The sequence below is a fragment of the Strix uralensis genome, chromosome 6 (genome assembly GCF_047716275.1).
Source record: "Strix uralensis isolate ZFMK-TIS-50842 chromosome 6, bStrUra1, whole genome shotgun sequence".
NCBI lineage: Eukaryota > Metazoa > Chordata > Aves > Strigiformes > Strigidae > Strix > Strix uralensis.
The window spans coordinates 31,262,337-31,283,030 of record NC_133977.1 but is presented as its reverse complement, the minus strand read 5'-3'; the positions used below and the strand labels follow the sequence as shown (position 1 = coordinate 31,283,030).

General features: G+C 45.6%; 1 protein-coding gene across 3 annotated transcripts in view; it reads right to left on the bottom strand.

The window, feature by feature from the left end:
* Positions 1 to 254: 254 nt before the first annotated feature.
* MRAS (muscle RAS oncogene homolog) overlaps positions 255 to 20,694 on the bottom strand; it is a 41,427-nt gene continuing 20,987 nt past the window's right edge. For 2 of the 3 annotated variants that reach the window (XM_074873545.1, XM_074873543.1), the window contains exons 3-7: positions 18,718 to 18,928; positions 9,173 to 9,326; positions 5,807 to 5,906; positions 4,396 to 4,475; positions 255 to 1,197 (exon numbers count right to left, since the gene is read on the bottom strand). In XM_074873545.1, the coding sequence (XP_074729646.1) occupies positions 1,098 to 1,197; positions 4,396 to 4,475; positions 5,807 to 5,906; positions 9,173 to 9,326; positions 18,718 to 18,910 (627 nt within the window). In that variant the 5' untranslated portion in view covers positions 18,911 to 18,928 and the 3' untranslated portion in view covers positions 255 to 1,097. Of the gene's footprint in view, positions 1,198 to 4,395; positions 4,476 to 5,806; positions 5,907 to 9,172; positions 9,327 to 18,717; positions 18,932 to 20,694 lie in introns of all 3 variants that reach the window. The other variant, XM_074873544.1, reaches the window with a different exon arrangement.

Sequence of the window (20,694 nt, the reverse complement as noted above, 5' to 3'; positions counted from 1 at the left end):
AAGAAACGAAGAAACGTCGAGCCAAAGCCCATAAACAGATTTTTTGTATGTGTGCAAGATGAGCCTGGGAAAAGCAAAACAATTCATCTACCCAAGAGCCGCTTTGCAGGGAAAGGTTAAGGAATAATAAAGAGGGATTTAGATCGCACCACTTTACACACATTTATGAGGGAGAAATTCAACACCCAGATAACAAATTAATTTCAGGTTTTACTTCTTCTCTCCCTTTCCCCCACCTTAAAGATGACATACCGTTCCATTTGTAAATTACTTTAATTTAAATACTTCCAGGTTAACAAAATGTCTTAACTTTGACATGCCCCAAATTACAAAACAGAAACAAAACCTCTTGACAAAGGGTAAGAAAAAAAAATATAATCCAAGCTCAAACCTCCTTTCCTAAACTGGAGTTTATGGTCTGTGAGCTGGCTGCCCTCCAGAGTCTGACACAATGTCTGGAGCACCCAGAGCAGCTGGAATTAATTTTCTTCCTCCAAATCTATGCACTTTCATATGAAGTTGTGTTTTGGCACTGCCGCCTAAGACAGAGTTCAGTGCAAAAAATCTAACCCCAGCCGTGTTTCTCTGCAACCCAACACTCGCTGAGCAAACAACGAAAAAGGAGAAGAGGATGAAAAAAAAAATTAGAGAAAGAAAATAAAAGCCCTTTCCCTTCCCCCACACATACACAGACGACTGTACCAAACAGGGGGGCTATTCATGGCTGTTCAGAAATGGGTCACAAAGAGAAATGTTTGTAGATAAAACCAACGCTTTTTTTTTTCTTCTTCCTTTTTTTTTTTTTTTTTTTTTTTTTTTTTTAAATAAACATCATGGAGGCCCCTGGAAGGCGCTGGGGATGATTGAAAGTCGAGGTCCTGCTGATCCCTTCCGCCTCCCGTTCGCGCGGCTCCCACGCCGACCCGACGCGCAGCCCCGCTCCGGGGGAGTCCGGACCCCCCCGAGCTGCCTCCTCCGAGCCCGAGCCGCTGCGGGGAGCCCAAGGGGGCGGCGGGGCTGCTGCTGCTCCTCGCCTGGGTTGGCGGTGGGTCAGGGGGGGAGGAGGGAGGCGTCCAAGGCACTCCCAGGCAGTCCCGTCACAAAATCACGCACTGGAGTTTGTGGGAGCCCGTGGCTCTGTCCCCTCGCCATTTGGTCTTTTTCTTCTTTTTCTGGCTTTTCTCTGGGATCTGTTGCCTGTTTTGGGAGACAGAGAGGAAAATAAGCAGATGAGACACCAAGCTGGGTCAGACATCAGCATCCAGAGCCCTGGGCAGCCAGCAGAACTGCATCTTGGTGTGCATGTGTATATTTGCTTATGTATCTCCATATACCCTTCCACCAACACGTGGCTTTTCATGCCACGAAGCTAAGACGACAATTGCTTGCATTTTTAAGGAAGGAGGGAAGAAGCCATAAGCAAACATTAAGGCTAGTGGCAGGGATGTATGTCCTGCCAGGGCACTATGCCTCCGGCTGCCTGGGCTGAACTGCTGCCTCCTCCCCTGCCAGAGGGCTGCTCTGGGAAACAGGGATGCTGCTCTAAGCAATGCAACATCATCCATCACACTGTTGCTAACGCTCGTTAGGGAAGAGGATGAAAGAGGTACGAAGTGCACAGAGAAATAAGCACTCCTGGAAAGTGCACAGAGAAATAAACCCTCCTGGAAAGATCTGCTTGCAGCCGGCATTGCCCCTTAGTCAGCTGCGCTGCTGTGGACTTGGATATGGAGGGAGGCTAAAAAATAATAACAACAAAAAAAACAGAGTTTGCTGCCAATGGGGCTCTGACCTCCCTTAGAAGTTGTGAAGAGCACCAGAGCACAGAGAGCAAGCTGACCCCAGAAAGATGTCCCTGGCTGTCTGAAGTCACAGCCACCAGAAACACGCTGCTGAGATCACTCCTGCACTGTGCCATGGCAGCCTCATCCATCAGGTGGGTTGTGAGCAACCTCTAAAATGTTGTGTTGAGGGTTTCTCCCTTTTCATTAAGATGAGGCGTTGCCCAAATGCCCGTTTGCAACAGTACCTGTTTGCAGCAGCCACTCAGTTTAGCCCAGGGATGCAAATTCAACAGAAGAAGGCTTTGTCATTCAAACACCCAATAGGCAGCCCGTAGACTTAGATTTTATTGCAAGATAAACCATACAAATACTGGCAGCTTCTGTAGGTTCGAACAGTGTCTAAATAACCAAACTGAGAGTTTGGGTAGTTCAAAACCTTCCTCTTTGCTATGTAATATGCCAGGCACTAAACTGAGTGTTTAGACCACGTTATCCAGACCAGGATGAGGCATAGGACAAATCATTATGGCTTTAGTTGGTGTTTTTCTTACAGCCTCAGCTCCCAAATGCTTGCAACCACCTGAAAAACTCAGATTTGACTAATAAGATTTTTTTTTTTCAATGAGTATGAAGGCTGGGGGCATGTAAAACATAAAACTTTAAAGCTCAAAACTAGAAAACGGAAATAAAAAAATACTTTAAAGTTAATTTGAATAAACACTAAGTGGCTGCAAGCTGTTCACAGTGTTCTGGAACTGTTTTAGAGATCCAGAAAACCATGTCCCGTGCCTGCTCAAGATTTCTGCTGTGACAGACCTTGTGTGTGCACTGCTGCAGCATAAAAGTGGTACCAGGAAATATGAAAGATCTATCGGGCAGACTTAATCACCCCACTCCTTTCTGGATTACTTCCAGACAACAGTTTCTTGCATGAAGCTAAATAAACTGGGCATCAGCCAAGTGCGAGGAGCACAAACAGTGCCAACCCTGAACAAGCATCCTTACCCTGCAAACTCACCCGGGCTCTGAGGAGCCTCTGCATTTGTAAAGCACTCCAGGAATGACACAGTTATTAGGAAGCTGTAAATTTACATTTTATTTGGAAAAGCTCACTTAAAAAAAGTAAAGCGACACTTGGTGGGTGATGCCATCCTATGGCTCCGGACACTTTGCAAAGTCCAAAGACCAAGTGAACCTGCACTGTGGCAAATGGCCAGCTAGATCCCACAGCATCTGTCTTCTCTCTGACTTAACCCGAGTTCCAGCTCTTCTGAACATCTCTGGTGCCCTTGATGCCACAGAAGGTTTCACCTGGCTGGCAATGACTTTCATGGTGACTACTCAGGGAATTGAGGTGCATCACCTAATTTTGAGGTTATGGAGTGCATTTTCAGGGCTTGAATTTAGTGATGTCTCATTACAATGCTCCTTCCAGCCTGTTTGGATTCGCATTACATAGAGGAAGCAAACAGAGCCTCACCAGCTCATTTTGGCTGTGTTTTTTTTTCCCCCCAGAGTAGAATAGATGGTGGTAAGAGCTCGCTGTAACACAAAAGTAATATCTAGCCAGCTAATGCTGAGTTACAGAATAGTTGGGAAATAGCTTGGGACATTTCCAGCTCAGCTCTGTAGTTCTCCAAAGACTTTCTGCCCCCTGCTTTTGAGACATGTGGGAAGAGTGGGCAGTACCATCTGCTTTTGATGGAGGCAGGCTTGAGGCTGAGCTAAGATATTCACAAGTACAGATACGCTGTGAATAAATGCCTCATGGTTTAATTGCCAAGTGAGGCACTTTGACTGCATGGTGGGGAGGAGCATGATTTCAGCTTAGCACCCTCCCAAAACATGAAAAATGAGGGCCCAGAAAAATCTGGCAGACAACTGGTGCCAGAAAAACAAATCTTCTCAGAGAGATTTGAGGTTATCAGCCGAGACGCCGAGATGTGTGTGCAGCTCTTTTCCTGCAGGGCAGCTGGGATTTTGGAAGGCAGTCCCTCCCCGCCGGCAGCCAGAGCAGGGGTTCGCCCGGAGAGCAGGCGTTTGCCAAGGCGAGCAAAGGCAGCTCATGCCAAACTGGGAACAAAACTCTGCAGTCTGAGGAGGAAACCTGTGGCTTAGCCATTAGGTCATGCTGTTTCTCATACAAAGCGTCTCAATTTTTTCCATTCAGCAAGCAGAAAATGTTAGAAGTCACCTACAACATTAGAATTTTGTAGAATTTTTTGCCAGTCCTTTTTAACCTCTGGCAGTGCGAGACCCTGAGAGGACAAAGCTATGAAAACCCAAAATACTGGTCCAGAGCTTTTAATGCTGGCCTTTTAAAGCTGATCATTATAGCAGGCTTTGCACTGTTCATTGAATAATATATTTTCATTATGGCCACAGCTACTTCTCAAGCTGCCTAGCTCTGATGTCCTGCAAGGGTAACTAAGTGCTAGTAACATCCCTATGCAGATGCAGGGCAAGAAAGTTTAATAAACCTCAGAAATCTCCTACCCCCAACCAAACCACCTGGCCCCTGCTCCCCAAAAGCTGGCTCCTGGCTCTCCAGGCCAGGACTCCTGCATGTCCCGTCCATGGGCAGTGAGCAAGTGAAGAGTTTGCAGCTTACCTTATTACCCTCACGAGATCATGGAAGGCTTTGTCGACATTTAGAGGTGGGTCCTTGGCGCTAGTTTCTATATAGGGAATCTGGAGGAGAGAAGTGTATCACGAAAGAGATTAGTAACAGCCTACATGTTGGTGGCAAACTAGTTTCAAAATGAAAAACCCTAAAGGCTGGAGAAATCGGGTGCCTAAGAGACCAGGGAAATACAAGTAAACAAAGTGTTGTCATGACACTGCTATCAACACCTTCACGCTCACAGCAAGGTCAGCGAGCGCTTACAAAAGGTCCAGAATAAGCACCAGGCAAACCAGCTGCTATCAGAGCTCTGGGTTTGGGGAAGAATAATCATAGACTTCATGTCGTCAGATGTTCTCTCCCCCTAAGCTGTGCTTGCAGACATGAAAATAGCCGAAGGTTGTTGAAAGATGAGCACTTGCCAAAAATTCTTGCTTGCCACATTTTATTAGGACTACTGCATGAATATTTCATGACTACAATTCCCCTTCAGTGTAAAATGATCTTCTCCTTCAAAGTCTAACAGCCAGATGGGGCCTCCTAGAGTGCTTGTCCAGCACGCTGGCAGATTTATAAAACTGCCTCTGATAAGGTATTTTCGTACACGGCCTCTTCCAAAGTGTGCATGTACAGATGGGTGCAACATGTTGTATTGCAGTTTAGGTGTCCTGGCTCCTACAGAAACGAGCTTCCTTGGGGAGGGGAGGGAGTGAACCTGCCCTGCCAAACTCCCATCATGTCTTGTTTAGAAACACGGCAAGCTGTGCCGTTTAGGCACAGCAAGCTGCCAAGAGGTCTCAGGCTTGTTTGCCTTTACCTTTCCATTCAGTTCCTCCTATGGAGTTGCTGTCTCCCCCTGGGTATTCAGGACTGCTGGCATTTTGAGGTGATTAGTGGAGTAGCATGTGATCTACACCCATCCGAGACCAATTTCTCAGGCTAAACAATGGCATGAATAATGCAGAGCTAAGATGGTGGGCCAGATTTATATTGGCTTAACAACCCTGTAACTTCATTATCTTTAACAAGCTCACTACAGACACCTGGGTATACTTCGTAACACCTGACTCTGCCTTTTCACTCCAGGAGAGTGCACTTTCTTCCCTCATTTTGAACATTTCACATTTCTCACCACTTGCAGACACCTTGTAGACATGGCTTCGTGATGGCCACAGCTTTGCTATAGCCTGGTGCACAGCACAGGTTCTAGTTTCAATGATGAACTGGCCCTACTGAAGGGAAGCTGCATAGCTACTACTTTGTAGTAGTCGAAAATGTAATTGCAAATGTTCGATTGTAAGAGAAATGCTTTAATTCAGCTCTAAATGAGCAGAGAATTCAATTCTGAATGCATGTAATGGGACTTACCACAACCAATTAAACAATCCCTCAAACTTACATTATGTTTTGTTGCCATTTCTCTTCCCTGTTCTCTTGTGATTTTCCGTAAATGCATTAGATCAACTTTGTTCGCCACCAAAATCATTGGAAAAGACTCTCTGGAAAAAATCAAAACCATCACCCAATTATTAGCAGACTACAATAAAAAATGCTGAGCATAAGTTTTACTTTCTGATGTTGACATCATCTAACATTTTCAGCTACAGACATACCACATATGTCCAAAGAAATACAAAGAAAGACCAAATGAACACACATCAGCCCCCAGACTGTGCTACACATATATTCATATTGTAAAAATTTACTTGACAAGTTGCATGCATGCACACATTCATTCTTATTTGCAGGCACTTCAGGGACTTGGTATCACTGTTTTTGCAATGATAATAGCGAAGACTGAAGATCCAGCTAGATGAAGAAGGAATTACAGAATTAGTCAGGAAATTAACTGAGACTTAGAGACAGATCTTGAACAGGACTTTTTCAGAACAGTCAAGGAGTATCAGTAGCTGCGTATCTTGGCAGTTGCTAGTCACTGCAAGGTAATGAGGTATGTTGCAGTCCATGTCCTGGTGGAGATTCATACACTGAGAGCAACAGTGGACGAAGGAAAGACGAACTCTGGGAGTGCTGGCACTTAGCGGGGCATCTCATGGGGAGAAAATGACTGGGTGCAAAGATCCCCATCAGTTGTTACCCCAAGACAAATTGAAAAACTGGCAGTGGTAGCTGGAAGGACACTGGGGGGAACTGAAGCGTCTTGCTGTTTCCAGATGTTATTACCTGCTACTGATCCTACAGCAAAAACCTGGTGAACAGGTACCTTTTGTACCCAAACCATTCACCTCTGTAATAAAACTCAGTATTTCTTTTAACTTTACCATGCATGTAAGTGACTGTCTCTGGACACTGCCTGAGAAGAGACCCTTCTATCCACAGCACATCCAGTGCAAGGCTCTCCTGATGAGATGTGTGGGTCAGGCTCTTCCCTGGTAGAAATCCCTGTTTCTCTGGTGACTTGTGCCACGGGTGGTTCTGGCAATGGGGATGCTGCCCACCCCACCCTGCCTCCTCTACAGGACCCTCTCCTGCAGCTGCATGACACACAGCAAAGTTGTGCTGCAGGGCCCTTACCCACTGGTAGGAGGAAGGAGGTCCCTTCTGATAATTGACAGTTATTGCAGTATTATTTTCCTATATTTAACTTTAAACCCTCCTAAAATGACTCCAGTGTTCTCTGCTGTAACAGAGCTGATTTTATTGGGGTAAGGAGCAGCTGGCCATACTCATTTCTGCAGAAAACACTTCCCTGAGTAACTCTGGATTTTCAAACAGCATTTCTATGTCATTTTTCATCAAGACGATAAGGGCTCCATCTTCTCTCTGGCACATTGCCCCGTTGCTCTGGCTGGAAAAATACCGTACTGCACTCTGCATTTTAAATGAGTCTTACAGTTATTCATTCTGATAATGTGGCTTTGATTTAATTTTAATACCTGAGCACTGATATATCTTGACTCTGATCATTCTGGAGCAAAACACTTGCTTGTCTGGATTATTTGATTCCTTTTTGGCTTGCAGCACATTGATAAAAAAGGGATTACATGTGGATGGGATCTCATTTGCCTTGTTTACATCAGGCATAAAACTCTACGGGGATTTTGTTCCCTGTTGTAAGCCATACGATTGCTAGTTGGACAAAGCTACTATAGTTGGAAGTTTTACTGTAATGAAGGTTATGAAAAGAAACAGAAGGAAGGCTTTGAAAAGCTCTGCTAACGTGGCAGCCTGCAATTCCTTTGTATTTTAAGTTGCTAGCTTGAAAACTGGGGGGGATGCTCTGCTCCCAGCTACCTGCGGGTCTGGCAGGACAGTTTCTTTATTCACACTGCTCCTACTGATGCAATTTTCTGAACGAGCTCAGGTTTTGGATGAAGTGTTAAGCTCCTCATGCTCTGCGCTTCGGTGGCGTTGAGCGGGGAAACAAAAACAACCTCACCAGCCAGTTTCACTTCCTGCTTCTCACATGCCGGCCGCGGTGTTTGCATGGTGTACGGAGGGGTGAAAGTTTCAGACCAGAGCAAAACAATGAATACTGCATCTTATTTTCACCAAGTTAAATTAGATAAAACCGACATCGCTTTGGGGCACATTACAGGAAATGCTGTCGCGTCTTCTTCAGCTTTCAGAAACAGATTTAATTTGCCCCAAGCTGAGCTGGCAGTGAAGAAAAGACTGTCATGATCTGCGGGGCAGACTGACTGACATTTTTCTTCATTTAGATGAAATCAAAGGGTGGATTTTCCTTTACTTTTCACTCTTGTGGGCTCTACTTTGGATGCTTTACTAGAAGAGCTGTCAGCTGTGAACCTCACATGATATGAGTCCACCCTTCCTGTGGGGAAGTTATTCAGAGCTGTGAAAGGAAGCCAGCAACAAGGCCCAAACCCTCTGGTGGCTTTTCTTGATGACTTCCATAATTAAAAGCCATTATGAATGGAAAAACTAAGTGTTTCAAAGCTGAAGACATATAATGGCTTAATTCACACCCCACCCAGTGGGGATGGATTCATCACCTCCTGAACCGGGATGGGAAGAGGGAGTTATCTTGGAGATAAACTGGCAGCTCCCCCTCGCTCTGTCAGGATGCATTTGCTTACCACAGTTAAACTCTCAGCACTACCTTCCCCCTTGCATGCACAAGGAGGAGAGCGGGTGACCTCTCTTGCTTTCTCCCTGGTCATGCAGAGATGTTTTTATTCACTGAAAATGATTGCTGCAGAGCACAATGCATTAACTGCATTACACCCCTTGTAAGAAATACAGTTCCTTCCAACTTGAGGAGTTTTCCCCTTCAAGACACTTGTTCACAGTCCCAAATTGTGCAGGACCTTCTAATATTTGTTTGGTGCAAACTGAAGCCAGGGAAAGGAGGATGCTGCCAGGACACACAAAACGATCAGGGCTGAATGCTTGCTGACTCCCTGCTGGTGTTCCCAAAGTGCCTGCGCTGTGCACAGAGCATCCTTCTTCCCTCTTCGGAGCCAGACTGGTTACCTTCAAAGGTGTCTGATCTGCCTTTCTCACACTGCTCTGCCAGACTGTTCTGACAGGAGTTTCTCCCTTCCAGACCCATTTTTACCCCATCATAACACTACTGAACTTTTCCATGTTGAAAGCACTACATACTTATCAGAAGAGGTAAAACTCTTATTCCTCATACGTAGGTCCACCAACCCCTACACAAGGATTTGCCCCAGGACACCCAGGAGGCAAAAGGCAGGGCGAGATGTGCAACCATCCCACAGCACATCTCCAGAGCGGTGGAGCGGGGTCAGGCAGCGCCTGGCTCCACGGCACCCACCTGTCCTTGACTCTGAGGATCAGCTGGTGGAACCGGTCCACGTGCTCGAAGCTAGCTTTGTCCGTCACTGAGTAGACTATAAGAAAACCATCTCCGGTCCTCATGTACTGCTCCCGCATTGCACTGAACTCCTCTTGGCCTGCAGTATCCAGAACTAGGACAGAAGAGACGAAAGTTTTTAGTTACTGTGAGGACCTGTGGCTGTCATCACCACTATGTGTCCTACATGGCCTTTCTGCCTCCACTGGGCTTGGTACTCTCAAAGGCTGCAAGATTTGACAAAAGCAAGTTGGATGGAGAAGGTGGTTTCTTGTTACAAAACAAAAACCACTCCTAGACTCCACTCATCACTGTGTGCCTACATTGGGAGTGTATGGAGGGGAAGAATAGATGGATTTTACTTTTCTCTTCCAGTACCAAATACTGACCACTGAACTTGGGGAGTTGCTCCTCTGGCAAGATATGGCTCAAAGTATTTCACAGCCCTCCATGTTCCCTTCTCCCAGCTCTTTCTGTTCCCCACATGGAAAAACCCAAGACTGGAAGAGTAAGCAAATGCCAGTTTAAATGTCAGGGACAATCTACAAACTACATGGTGAAGCAGAGCTGGGAGACAGCCCAGAGTAATAGCTACAAGCATTTTCCTTTTCTCAGTACCTGGATATTATTTCTACACAATTATGTGCTTTCAGGGCAAGACAGTACAGCCTTGAAGAAATCTCCTTAAACATTTAGTCCTAAGTGTGTGCTGATATTGAGAAGGTAATTAAAACAGGTGGAAAAGCTTTAAGTTGCTCGCATATCCTATATAGTGATCATGTTTCTGTGCAATGACAGTGACTAAATCTATGCTCAAATCCCCTAAAAAACCCCAGCTGTGGCAGCAACCCAGATGCTGTTCCCCACTAGATTAACCACCTCTCTAATGTGACCATAACTCACTGATTTCTCCATCACTCTGCCTTGCAGGGCTTCCCATCAGCTACATCATGGACCACATGCAGAGCAAGCTACACCAGCCTTCTGGATAAACACTCCACACTGATGCCAGTTCTTCGGTCCCAGCTTTGTACACTGCCAGGATTTTGACTGGCAGGAGGAGGGTACAAGAGGAGTTCATCGGTTTAGGCTACGTCAGTACAAACATGGTGTGAGCTCAAAGTGCATCAGCTGCTCAGAAGTAATAGTCCTAATGCATCATTGTATCCTAGAGGCAAATGTGGGACCTTCATGATGACTGGGAATGTTTTCACATCCCAGTCAACTGAGTTGGGTGGGAAAACTGTTTCCACCTCTGCTGTACAGCCACAGCATAAGCATCTGCTGCCCATGGGTGATGGGGAAAGTCCAGGGCACTGGTGGATGGAGACTGTGGCAGGAGCATACTGCTGACAGAGCAGCAGGGCTTGATATGGGTTTTTCTAGTCTGAGCAGGCCCACAGTCCTAGCAAGAGGTTCCCTGTAGGGGTAAGTGCTCAGGCTGCCGTGATTTCCAAATGGGGCCAGAATAAAGCCCAGTTTGCTGCCAGTGTTACTTGCTAAATCAGCACAGGTGGCCACAGGTGGCCATGCTGCACATCACAGTGCATTCCACGAGCCATCCCACACACCTTTACTATATGTCTGGAGGAAAGGCAGCTACTCTGAAGGACCTGGAGACCTTACTTGGTGATGGCAGGCCCTTCAAAGTCTTCAACCTCATTCATTTGCCTGCCTTAGATAGTCTTGAATGTCTGTTTCCATGAGCCTTTAAGGTAAAAAGAGCTTCTAGGCTCTTGCATTGATTTAGACTTGTTTGCCAAGTAGCTGGGGCTTGCTGGAAAGTCATGAGCGTCTCTTCATAGCCTTTTATCCTGCTTCTTCCCTCTAACTCTAGAAAACAAGGGTCTCAGCTCAAAGGCATCCAGGCTATTCTTAAAGACTGTACAAAAAAGAAAAAAAAGAAAAAACAACCTAAAGATTGCAAGTGCTGGTGAATTTCTATGTCCTGGGCAGAACTGCTACCATGGAATAAGGCCAGGACCACATGGCTAGGATGGAAGAGGAAATTAATCCTTCCTACCCGCCCAACCTGTAAGGAGAGGCTGGGCTGCCCTCATCTGACTCCTGCACCAGCTGGATGCGATGTCAGGGCAGGGCTGAGTGCTGACAACCAACACATACACACACAAACACACACTCCCTTCCGCTCTCCAAGACACATACCCAACTTGTGGTGGAGTGGGACAAGTTCTCGCAGGGGCCAGGCTCTCCTGCCCTCCCTCCCTCCCCCAGAGACAGGGCAGGTGCCTGAGCACAAGCCGTGGGCAGGGAGGTGGAGATGGATGTGCCGTATCCTGCATGGTAATTTGCTTCGGGACTTCCCCTTGCTCTGGCACATTTGCAGATTTCCCATGAAACACACTAGGAACATCCAGCTCTGCTCTTGCACCCATCAACCCATCCCCAGCTGCTGCTCCTCCAAAGCTCTCCATCCTCTGCAAGAGGGCAGGGGATGAGCCCTGGGCAGGGGCTGTGGGGATACCCAAGGGGCAGCACGGGGCTGTGCTCCTGCCATTCCTGCATTGCCTGGATCTTGGCCATGGCATCACACTAAATGCAGAGCTGCTGTGTCAGCAGCTGCTATTTAAAGGGAATTCACTTGCAGCATTAGTAGAAAGGTGAGCAAGTCCAGGCAGCATTTAAAATGGCACTTTCAAAATGCAGGTAAAAGACACACAGCAGTGAAGGTTAAGGTTAATCTCAGATGGGTTATTCATGCAAAGTTAAACATCATGTGGATGGCCAGAGAAAGTCCTTGTTTTAACTTTAAATGTGCTCTCAATAAGACAACCCCCCCATCCTAATACTTCTGTGCTACATGAATTGTAAACACTCAGAGAGGAGAGTGCAATCTGGATCCTCTGTAGGCAGGATGGTACCACATCCTGGAAAGCATCAGCACTGAAAAAGGGCCATATGCAAGTGTCTTGGCTTCTGGTGTAATCTTGTGGCATAAAAGCTTCAAGAAGCCTCTTACCTACAGAAATGAGAAAGTAGAAAGGAGAAACCTTGGGAAGGTGAAGCTGGGAAGGTGCTTTGACTTGCTTCCCAAAGGAGTGAGGAGATTTAGGATGTTAGCCAGCATTCACCTTCTTTTAAAATTCCCATTTCTGAAGATGGGACACCAGAAGACGTAGAAATAATCATGAGCAGAGAACTGTGAGCTCTCTCTTCCTTGGTACACCTTAAAACAGCAGTTGCCTCTTACTGGCAGTTGCCTCACTGGCAACACATAAAAGCCAATGTAGAAACAAGGCTGGACCAATGCATAGAGGGTTTCCCCTACCTCATTCTTCCAAGAACTGAAATCGGATTCATAGGCTGTGCAGCGCATGGTCAGGGACTTCCAACAGCAAACTTGGTGAAGTTCCCACAAACTTGACTGAAGAAGCAGCAAAGAGGAGTGTTAATGAAAATGTTTGAGTAAAGATTGAGGAAAGAGATGCCAAGAACTATGTCTGACGTAGGAAGAGACATCCAAAGAGGGATAAGCCATTTTACAGAGCTATCATGCAATCAGCTGGAGACTAAACTAAGAGCAATTAGGCTGTAAAAGCCCAGGAGGGAGGTCTCCTGCTTTGCAGGTAAGAGGTTGCTGAGCAAAGGGATGGTCTTTTCTGCTTTCCAGTGGACGTGACCCCAACTGTTGTGATGAACTCCTTGCCAATTGAATCCTGCCCCCTTAGAGCTCTCCACACCATTTTCCTGTGAATCTTGATCTGTTAGGCAGGAATGCGGCTGCTTAGAGGGCACTTCTGGGCAGACACGGGAGTCCAGGAATACACAGGAATTTGTGGCCCAAAATAAAAGCACTCTGTGCTTCCAGGTATTTTATGTGTCAATGTTTCTGCAACCAACAGTGCTCTGAGTGCCCATCCAGAGACACAGGCATGTAAATCTAAGCCAAGGGCAGAGACATACTATGAAATCTAAGTCACAGCATTGCTTTTTCTAGAGCCTAGGCTGGATTCAGTTCAGATTCAAACACAGCCTTCCCAGCCTTCAGGGAGCTCAGATCTGGTTGTGCAGGTGAGTTCCTCTTCTCTTTTCATACCTAGGCAAAATTCCCTCCTACGTCTTTATCTTTACATTGTTGGGCAGCTAAGTTTATAGATCAACTCGAGACTTTCTCCATTGTCCATGGCACCTAAGGGGCCAAAGATGAAAAGACAGGCAGGTTAAATCCATTTTCTATCCTTCAGCCCTTGGGTTTCACTGCCTGAATCAGACACCAGCAGCCTGTTCCAAGCAGCAGCTGCACATTGCTGCAGCCAGTCCTGAAAGTAGCTCAGTGTGACTCTCGGAGCGCCTTGCCTTCCAGCATCCAGAAGAGTGGCTGCACACCACGAAGCTCAGGGACAGGATGCTGCTGTTCGTGCCTACCTCAATCTCATGCTCAGAAAGGCAAGCACAATGCGTATGACTTGATTTTTGCAAGCAGTCTCCAGTGAAATCCCTTTGGCTACATAAATGCAGCACATGTGCAAGCCTTTAAGGGGCTGGATGGGTCAGCAGGCAGGTAGGAACCTGGGTTCACAGTGCCAGGGAGAGGAGCAGCACAAAGGAGTAACTCCAGATGTTTTCTGCTTCTTCAACTTCTTGATATGAAATACAGGAAAAGTCCCCGAAGCAAAGAGCAGAACTGGGAATGTGGTACTGTCAGGGGACCACAAGTTACAGAGCCAAACTCCTCATGGTGCTTCTCTCTCCAAGTCTTGCATTTCTCTTGGCATGGCAGCTCAGATTCAAAAGGTGGGGCCAGAGAGAAACTCCATCCCCAGCTGCCCTGCAGCTTGGTAGCTCAGCTCAAGGGAAAACTTAACTTGAATTGACAAGTCAAACTAAAGAGTCTCAGGCTGAGGAAAACCATCCCCACAGTCTTTGTCTTCCTTCCATCAGCAGTATGGTGGGTGAGGGCATCCTCCATCAGCCATTGGCTTCAGCTGAGGAATTAGTATTCTGGGCACTGAGCAGATGGAGTGCAGGGACCGCAGTTTATATTCTGTATTCCTGCACCCCAAGCCACCCTGAAGAGGTACGAGGTGCCCATGCTGTGTGTGAGGCGAGACAGATGCTTCACTTGGTCACTCTGATGCTTCTGCTCATCTCAGATATAGCCACTCTGCCCCTGGCATGAGAGCTTTACTCAGGGAAAAACACGTGATGAGGAAACACTGGGGCTTTTATGAGCCCTTCGTCTGTGCCCTAACTAAATACACAGATGTTATAACATGGAAAACCCGTGCACTTGAATTCTTGCCCTTCCTTTAAGGAAAAAGAAAAGAGGAGCCTTCAGAAAAAAGGCTTCCACATCAATGAACAGAATAAAGATGCGAGCCCTTAAAGGAGCTCTTTCTTTAACAAAGGGCAAGTATTCAAAGCCTTGTGTTTTCCATGTTGCAACATCAAAATTTTCCTGGCAGGAAAAAAATCCCCACAACCCAAGAGAAAAATCCCTCTTTCAAGGTTGCAAGCAATTAAGGGAGGGAAAATACTGTACACATAAATAAAAGAATGAAATTACAAACTTAATTTGAATTTAATTCTTTCAATGATGCTACCCAAAGTTTAAACATAAAAAAAAAGCAAGCGAGCCACAAACCAACCCTTCTGCCTGCAAGTCTCAAGTGACCTTTGGTCGCCCTCTGGCCTCCTGGCTGAATTGTTCCCAAGCTTCCTGAGGAGAAAAGCAGACAGCCTGTCCTGGGATGACTAGCAGCAAAAACCTTTGGCAAAAAGGGATGCATGGGAGGCACGGGCGGAAAGGGGAGAGAGGGAGGCTGGGGGAAGGAACAGTGCTTGGTGTTACTCCACTGGGGTGCACACGAGGGTTGTGCATGTCTAGCCCAATGCAAGGGCACCCAGGGGTTGAGAGAGGTACTTGGGAAGAAGAGAAATAAAATGGAAAACTGAAGCTCAGGAGTAGGAAGACAACTTCTAGGCAGTGAGAGTTTCCTATGAATTATGCCAGAGCAAGGAAAGGGAAGAGGAGGCAGACCACAGACTCTTTTCACTCAACACACAGGCACAATTCCTTGCTTTGCTGGTACCAATTGGCACAGCCCTGCTGACAGCTAAGAGTTTAGCCCAATTCATCAACATGCCCAAGCCATGTGCTTGTGGCCATCTCTTTCTCTCCTCTTCCTCGCTACATTTTTATCTCTGTGTGGTTTACGACCCATAAGGAATTCTGAACCATTGGGAATTTTTTGTCATATTAAGGTATTCCACTTATGGCTTCATGCCCACATTAATAATTCCAGACTGGCATTTTGCAGCCACACCAAAAGAAATCCTCTGCTAATTGCTAAGTTAGCCTGCACACAGAAAGGAGTGTACAAAATTAATGATAGCAACTCAATTGGAGCAACAGCTAATCAAAGCAGATTAACCCTGGACCCCACTTAGTTCTAACCTGATGTGTCTATACAGCATCTGCGTGTGAACGCATTTAACCAAGCACATCAGCATGCTGATTTCAGCATGAACAGCAGGGAATAAATGAAGATAACATATGCAGAGAAAATTGGAGGCTGATCTTAAAGCCTTGTTGGGGAAGCAACAACTGATGGGCTAGCCACAAATTGCCTGTGCGTCCCTTCTTCAGGTTATGCGCCCTGTTCCACTCTACAACGCTTATCCTCCAAACACTGCATTGATGGTCTTATAAAGTTGGCATAAGGCCAACAATAAAGTATTTTTGTGTAGTGTCAGACCTGAACACACCAAGCACAGGTCCTACAATCTTCTGGGAGGCAGGGAACTATCATAGACTCTTCTTTGGTGAGAAAATAGACACAGAGACATGCCCAAGACAGAGAGCAAATATGCAAAAGAGAAGTCTGAACATAGGTTTGGCTCCAAGGTCAAAAATTTGAAATAAGATCCTTTTCCATTTAAGTCTACTTTCAGTGAGACATTTCAGCAAAGGAAAAAAATGCAAGTCAAACATTTCATCATGCTGCCAGTTAGTGCTATTGAATAAATGTGGGTGGAGGTCTTCATGGAGGGAAGCCAAATGCTTTATGCAAGCTGGCTAGCACAAGGGGTTTTTTACAACATAATGCTGGTGCAGATACCAAATGCTAGAGATGCTTTGTACAGAACTGCTCAGGCAACAGCCTGAAAGAGGGTGGGCTGTGGCTTTTTTGAGTTTTTTTATGAAGTTGCTGGATGCCAATGTATTTGGCTTTTTTTTTTTAATAACTGTTTCTGCAGTTTAGAAACTTATGGAGCCCCTTATGCTATATCCTCACTTGGTAGTCTCATCTTCTAAAACTAGTTCCTATTTTGAGGGTGGGCAGCTTCTTCTTCACACCAAGTACTACATGAAACATCAGCTTATAAAGGATTTGGTCATAAAGGACAACTGGAAAGTCCAGAATTTATCATGATGCATCTTTATCCTTCCTATCATGTTTGTCCCTAATTTTATACCATAAGTGATTCATGCAACCATGTGTAACCACAACAAGAGCAGCTGTCCAAGTATATGGTGACCTCTGAGAATGGCCTAGATTCAAGGCCTATGACAGAAAGCTGTGGCAGAAGACACATGTGATAGTCAGTCTTTATGCCCTGTTTCTACCAGACAGATGGTAAAGGCTCACATGCTTTTCCAAGCAAGAATTCTGACTGTTCAAAATCTCAAGTCATGGGAAAGAGAAGGAGAAGCTTCAGTTTCACTTCTGTGGCTGCAAGGCATCTGTGGGCACACAAACTCTGAAAGTCAGGGACTCCCAACGTGCCATTCAAGGCCACAGCTGAATTCAGTTCAGCCCAAGGACAGCCACTAAACTCCATCTGAGCTAAAGAAAGGCTTTTTCATTAAAACAAAGGGTTAAGTTTCTGCTTGTTGGAAAACAATCTCTTTCCTCATTCCCACCCAGGTCAGGGTTGTTTTATGTTTTTTTGACTAAACAAAAATTTCAAATATTCACTAAAAAATGTTTTTCCTACTATCAAATAATTTACAAAAACCAGGCTGTTTCAGCCAACACCAATGTGTACAGCAGCTGGTACTGTTATATCAGAACATGGGGCATACCGGCAAAGATAAAGGTTGTTCATTTTAGAGGGCTGGATTCTGGACTAAAAAGAAAGAATGGATTTCATTTACAGCAGGATTGGATTTTTCCTTTATACAACACTGACATTTTAAAAATAAAGGTGCACAGATACATTATGTGGTGGTTAACTGAGAGCAGGTATTTCTGATGTAGATGACGAGACATATTTGTGCACCAATTTCACAAATATTCCCTCATATCAGCTCTTAACTACTAACATATTTAAATAAACATATTTAAATGAACAAATGTTGGCAAGATTAATACTGAGTAAAGGATATTCTTTAAGGACCTTGGGGCCATTTGTACTCACTAAATTGTGTCTGATAAATCCTTAAGAGTGCAACTAAGATCTTAAGTTTCCAGACCAAGCTTATGGTTTTCACAGCAAACTCCACCAGCCTCGACATTCTACCACTCATGCCAATTTTCCAGTTTTCTGTCCTCACGCACCAATGATAGATACACAGAGACACCAAAGATCTTGAGCACCTTCGTGACAAGAGGGTGGAGGTAGAAACTCGACACAAGTGAGGTTAAATTTAGTTCAGTTGTGTTAGTGGCCACATACATGCATTTGGGTAATTAAGGCACAAAATATTTGCTTGCTTTTATGTGCTACCTAATTATTCTATAAAGCCAAACAAAACTTAAAACATTTAACAGCAAGATTCCCCTTGTGGCTGTAGTCAGTCTGCCTCTTGCAACTAGTTAAGTTGCAGCTTTAGGTAATATTGGGCTTTTTCCTCACCTGCAGAACCAAGATTTTTTGGTTTATTTTTTGGGTGAGTTGGCTGGTTTGGTTTTTTTGTTTGTTTGGTTGATTGGTTTGTTTTGTTTTCCTTTTTAAAAAGGAGTCTTTCTTCAAAGAACTGAAATATCTTGGTTACAGCAGCTCTCCAGGCTGGTACTCTACCTGTGTTTAAATAAAACAGGTAACTAGATATGAAAAGCTCACGCCTGAATGATGGGAGTTAAGAGGTGTTACAATTCTTCACTGTCAGTGGATGACAGTTTTGATTAAATGTTCTTTCTGGTTATAACCCTCATTCAGTTACCCACTCACTGTTATTACCCAGGGGATGAGCCTAACCACAATGAAGTGTCGTTAGCAATAGACACCTCACAGTGCTATAATTCACCCTTTGTAGAAGCCTACCCCAAATATCTATGATGATCTATAGGTTTTTACACTCCTGCAAGAAACATTTCTGTGCAGAATTGGAACCAACGTAACTGGAAGCAGACGCTTTGCTGGAGATCAGCTGCAGACCACACACCACAGCTCACAGGCCAGTTTGCACTCGAATTCCTGGCAGCCCACAACGGACTAGGAGGGACACAAGGGCACAACACACTGTGGGAGGTATTGAGGTCTATTTGCACTTATGCTCAGCTAGAAGGGAAAGGGGACCACAAGAGTAGATTGCTTACCATCAAGAATTGCCCATTGCCCGTCTATTTCCGTGTGCTTCAGGTAGGAGTCTTCAATGGTGGGGTCATAGTCTGGCACAAAAATCTTCTGGAAAAACTGAATGGTGAGAGCGCTCTTCCCCACACCACCGTCTCCAACCACCACCAGCTTGTACGTGGGGAGGTTTTCGCTGGGAACAGCACTTGTAGCCATGCTTCAAGCGTACTAAACCTGCTGGAGAAAGAGATCATCTCCGATCACTTGTTAGCAATGAAAAGAGGGCAACATGCACAAGGCAGCTTTTACCTGCTAACTAAGAAGTGAGGATGAAGGCAGTACTGATATCCAAAGTCCTTTTGGACAGCAGCGGCAGCACCTACCCTCCCCAACAGCTTTACCACAACTCAGGCCCAGCACTCAGAAGTGCAGACCACCACAGTGGCTTGTTTACTCCTGCCTCGTCTACAAGGATCACTAATTGCCACCAAATACGTGTGCAAAACTTTTATCATCTGAATACCTTTCCTACAGTGGCTGGGCCCATGCAGCCATGCCAAAAATCACCCTGGCTCAGCACAGCTGTCAAGCTCCAGATATTTCCAGTTGACAGTGATCAAATCCCATTGATAAGCTCAAGCGGTGCTATTCTTCCCCATGTAACCCAAGGTACAGCAAACATTAAATGGTGCATTACATCCTGGGGCCAGATCTCCAGGCAGAACCAGTGGCGATGGATGAAACTGAAGTTAAAGGTCCAATCCTGGCACTGCTGGCAGACAAAAATGCAGCTTTCTTCTGTCTCATTTTCAAGTTTGAGAAATAAAAACAAGAAGGCAGCAGGCCAGGAATGACAGGTGGTTTTTTGTTTTGCTTTTTTAAAAAAAAACAAACACCAACCCTGCCGTGGCAGGAAGGCTGGCTTCTGTGGCTATGACACAGCCCGGAGAGCCAGGAGAGGAGCTTCCCCTGTAGTGTGGTCACACCACTCCCATCATCTCGGGTGAGCTGCGGAGGAACTTACTCTTAAAGGAGAAAGAAAATTCACCGGCTGCAACTGGGCAACGGCACACGTGTGAAGGAAGGAGAGGCAGCCATTGCTGAATGGCCCATTTCAGTACTCAACAGCAGTGACTGCTTGTTTAAGAAAAAGCCAGGTGAGTGGTTTTGCATGTATGCTATGAAGGGCAGTGCCCTCCACCCACCTCTGCGGGCAGCAGCGATGCTCACTCAAATCACAGGGGAAATAGGTGGCCATCTCCCAGATTTGAATGACCATTGCATTTTTGGGGAGTTTTTTCAGACAGTTTAAAACCAAACCAAACTCCATCCTAATGATAAGGTTCAAGAGAAGGCAGTTGATTTCCTTGGTATCGGTTTTCCTGATGCAAGCCGTCCAGTGCTGGAGCAGCTGCGGTGACAATTTCTGCAGGCACCTGCTCCCATCTGGTTTGGTTTTGGTTGTGCCTGTTGGGCTGCAGGTGTTGGTTTGGGTCAGCGCTGAGCAGGGATGAGGACTGCTCTGGACTAGGCGCTCTCAGGGAACCTCTATAAACTATTGGCATCCCAATCTGTATCTCCACTACTCCACGCAAGCTTTTGGAGGCTTTCCCAATAACAACAGGGATTTTTCTTCACTAAGAAAAGGATTTAACTTTTTCATTCTCAGAAACCACTGAGCAAGGCCGATGTGCTCGGTGCCACAGCTGGTCCAGGTGGTGCTTAGGAGCCAAGACTGCAGGGCTGCTGCATGCACAGTGCAAGTTGAGTTGCCAACTAACATAATTTTATTTCACCCTATAGTGTAGAAAAAAAAATTTCCAGAAGTTCTTTCATTTTTTATATTTTCCAAACAAAACCCTTTGACTCTTCATTTCAGAAGAGACCCAAAAGTCAACGTCAACTTGGACTGTTTTTCAAACAGACAAGAACATAACTCCCTAATCATTTGGTTTCACAATGAAGAAGATATTGACTTACAAGTTTAGTTTCTGGTTTCT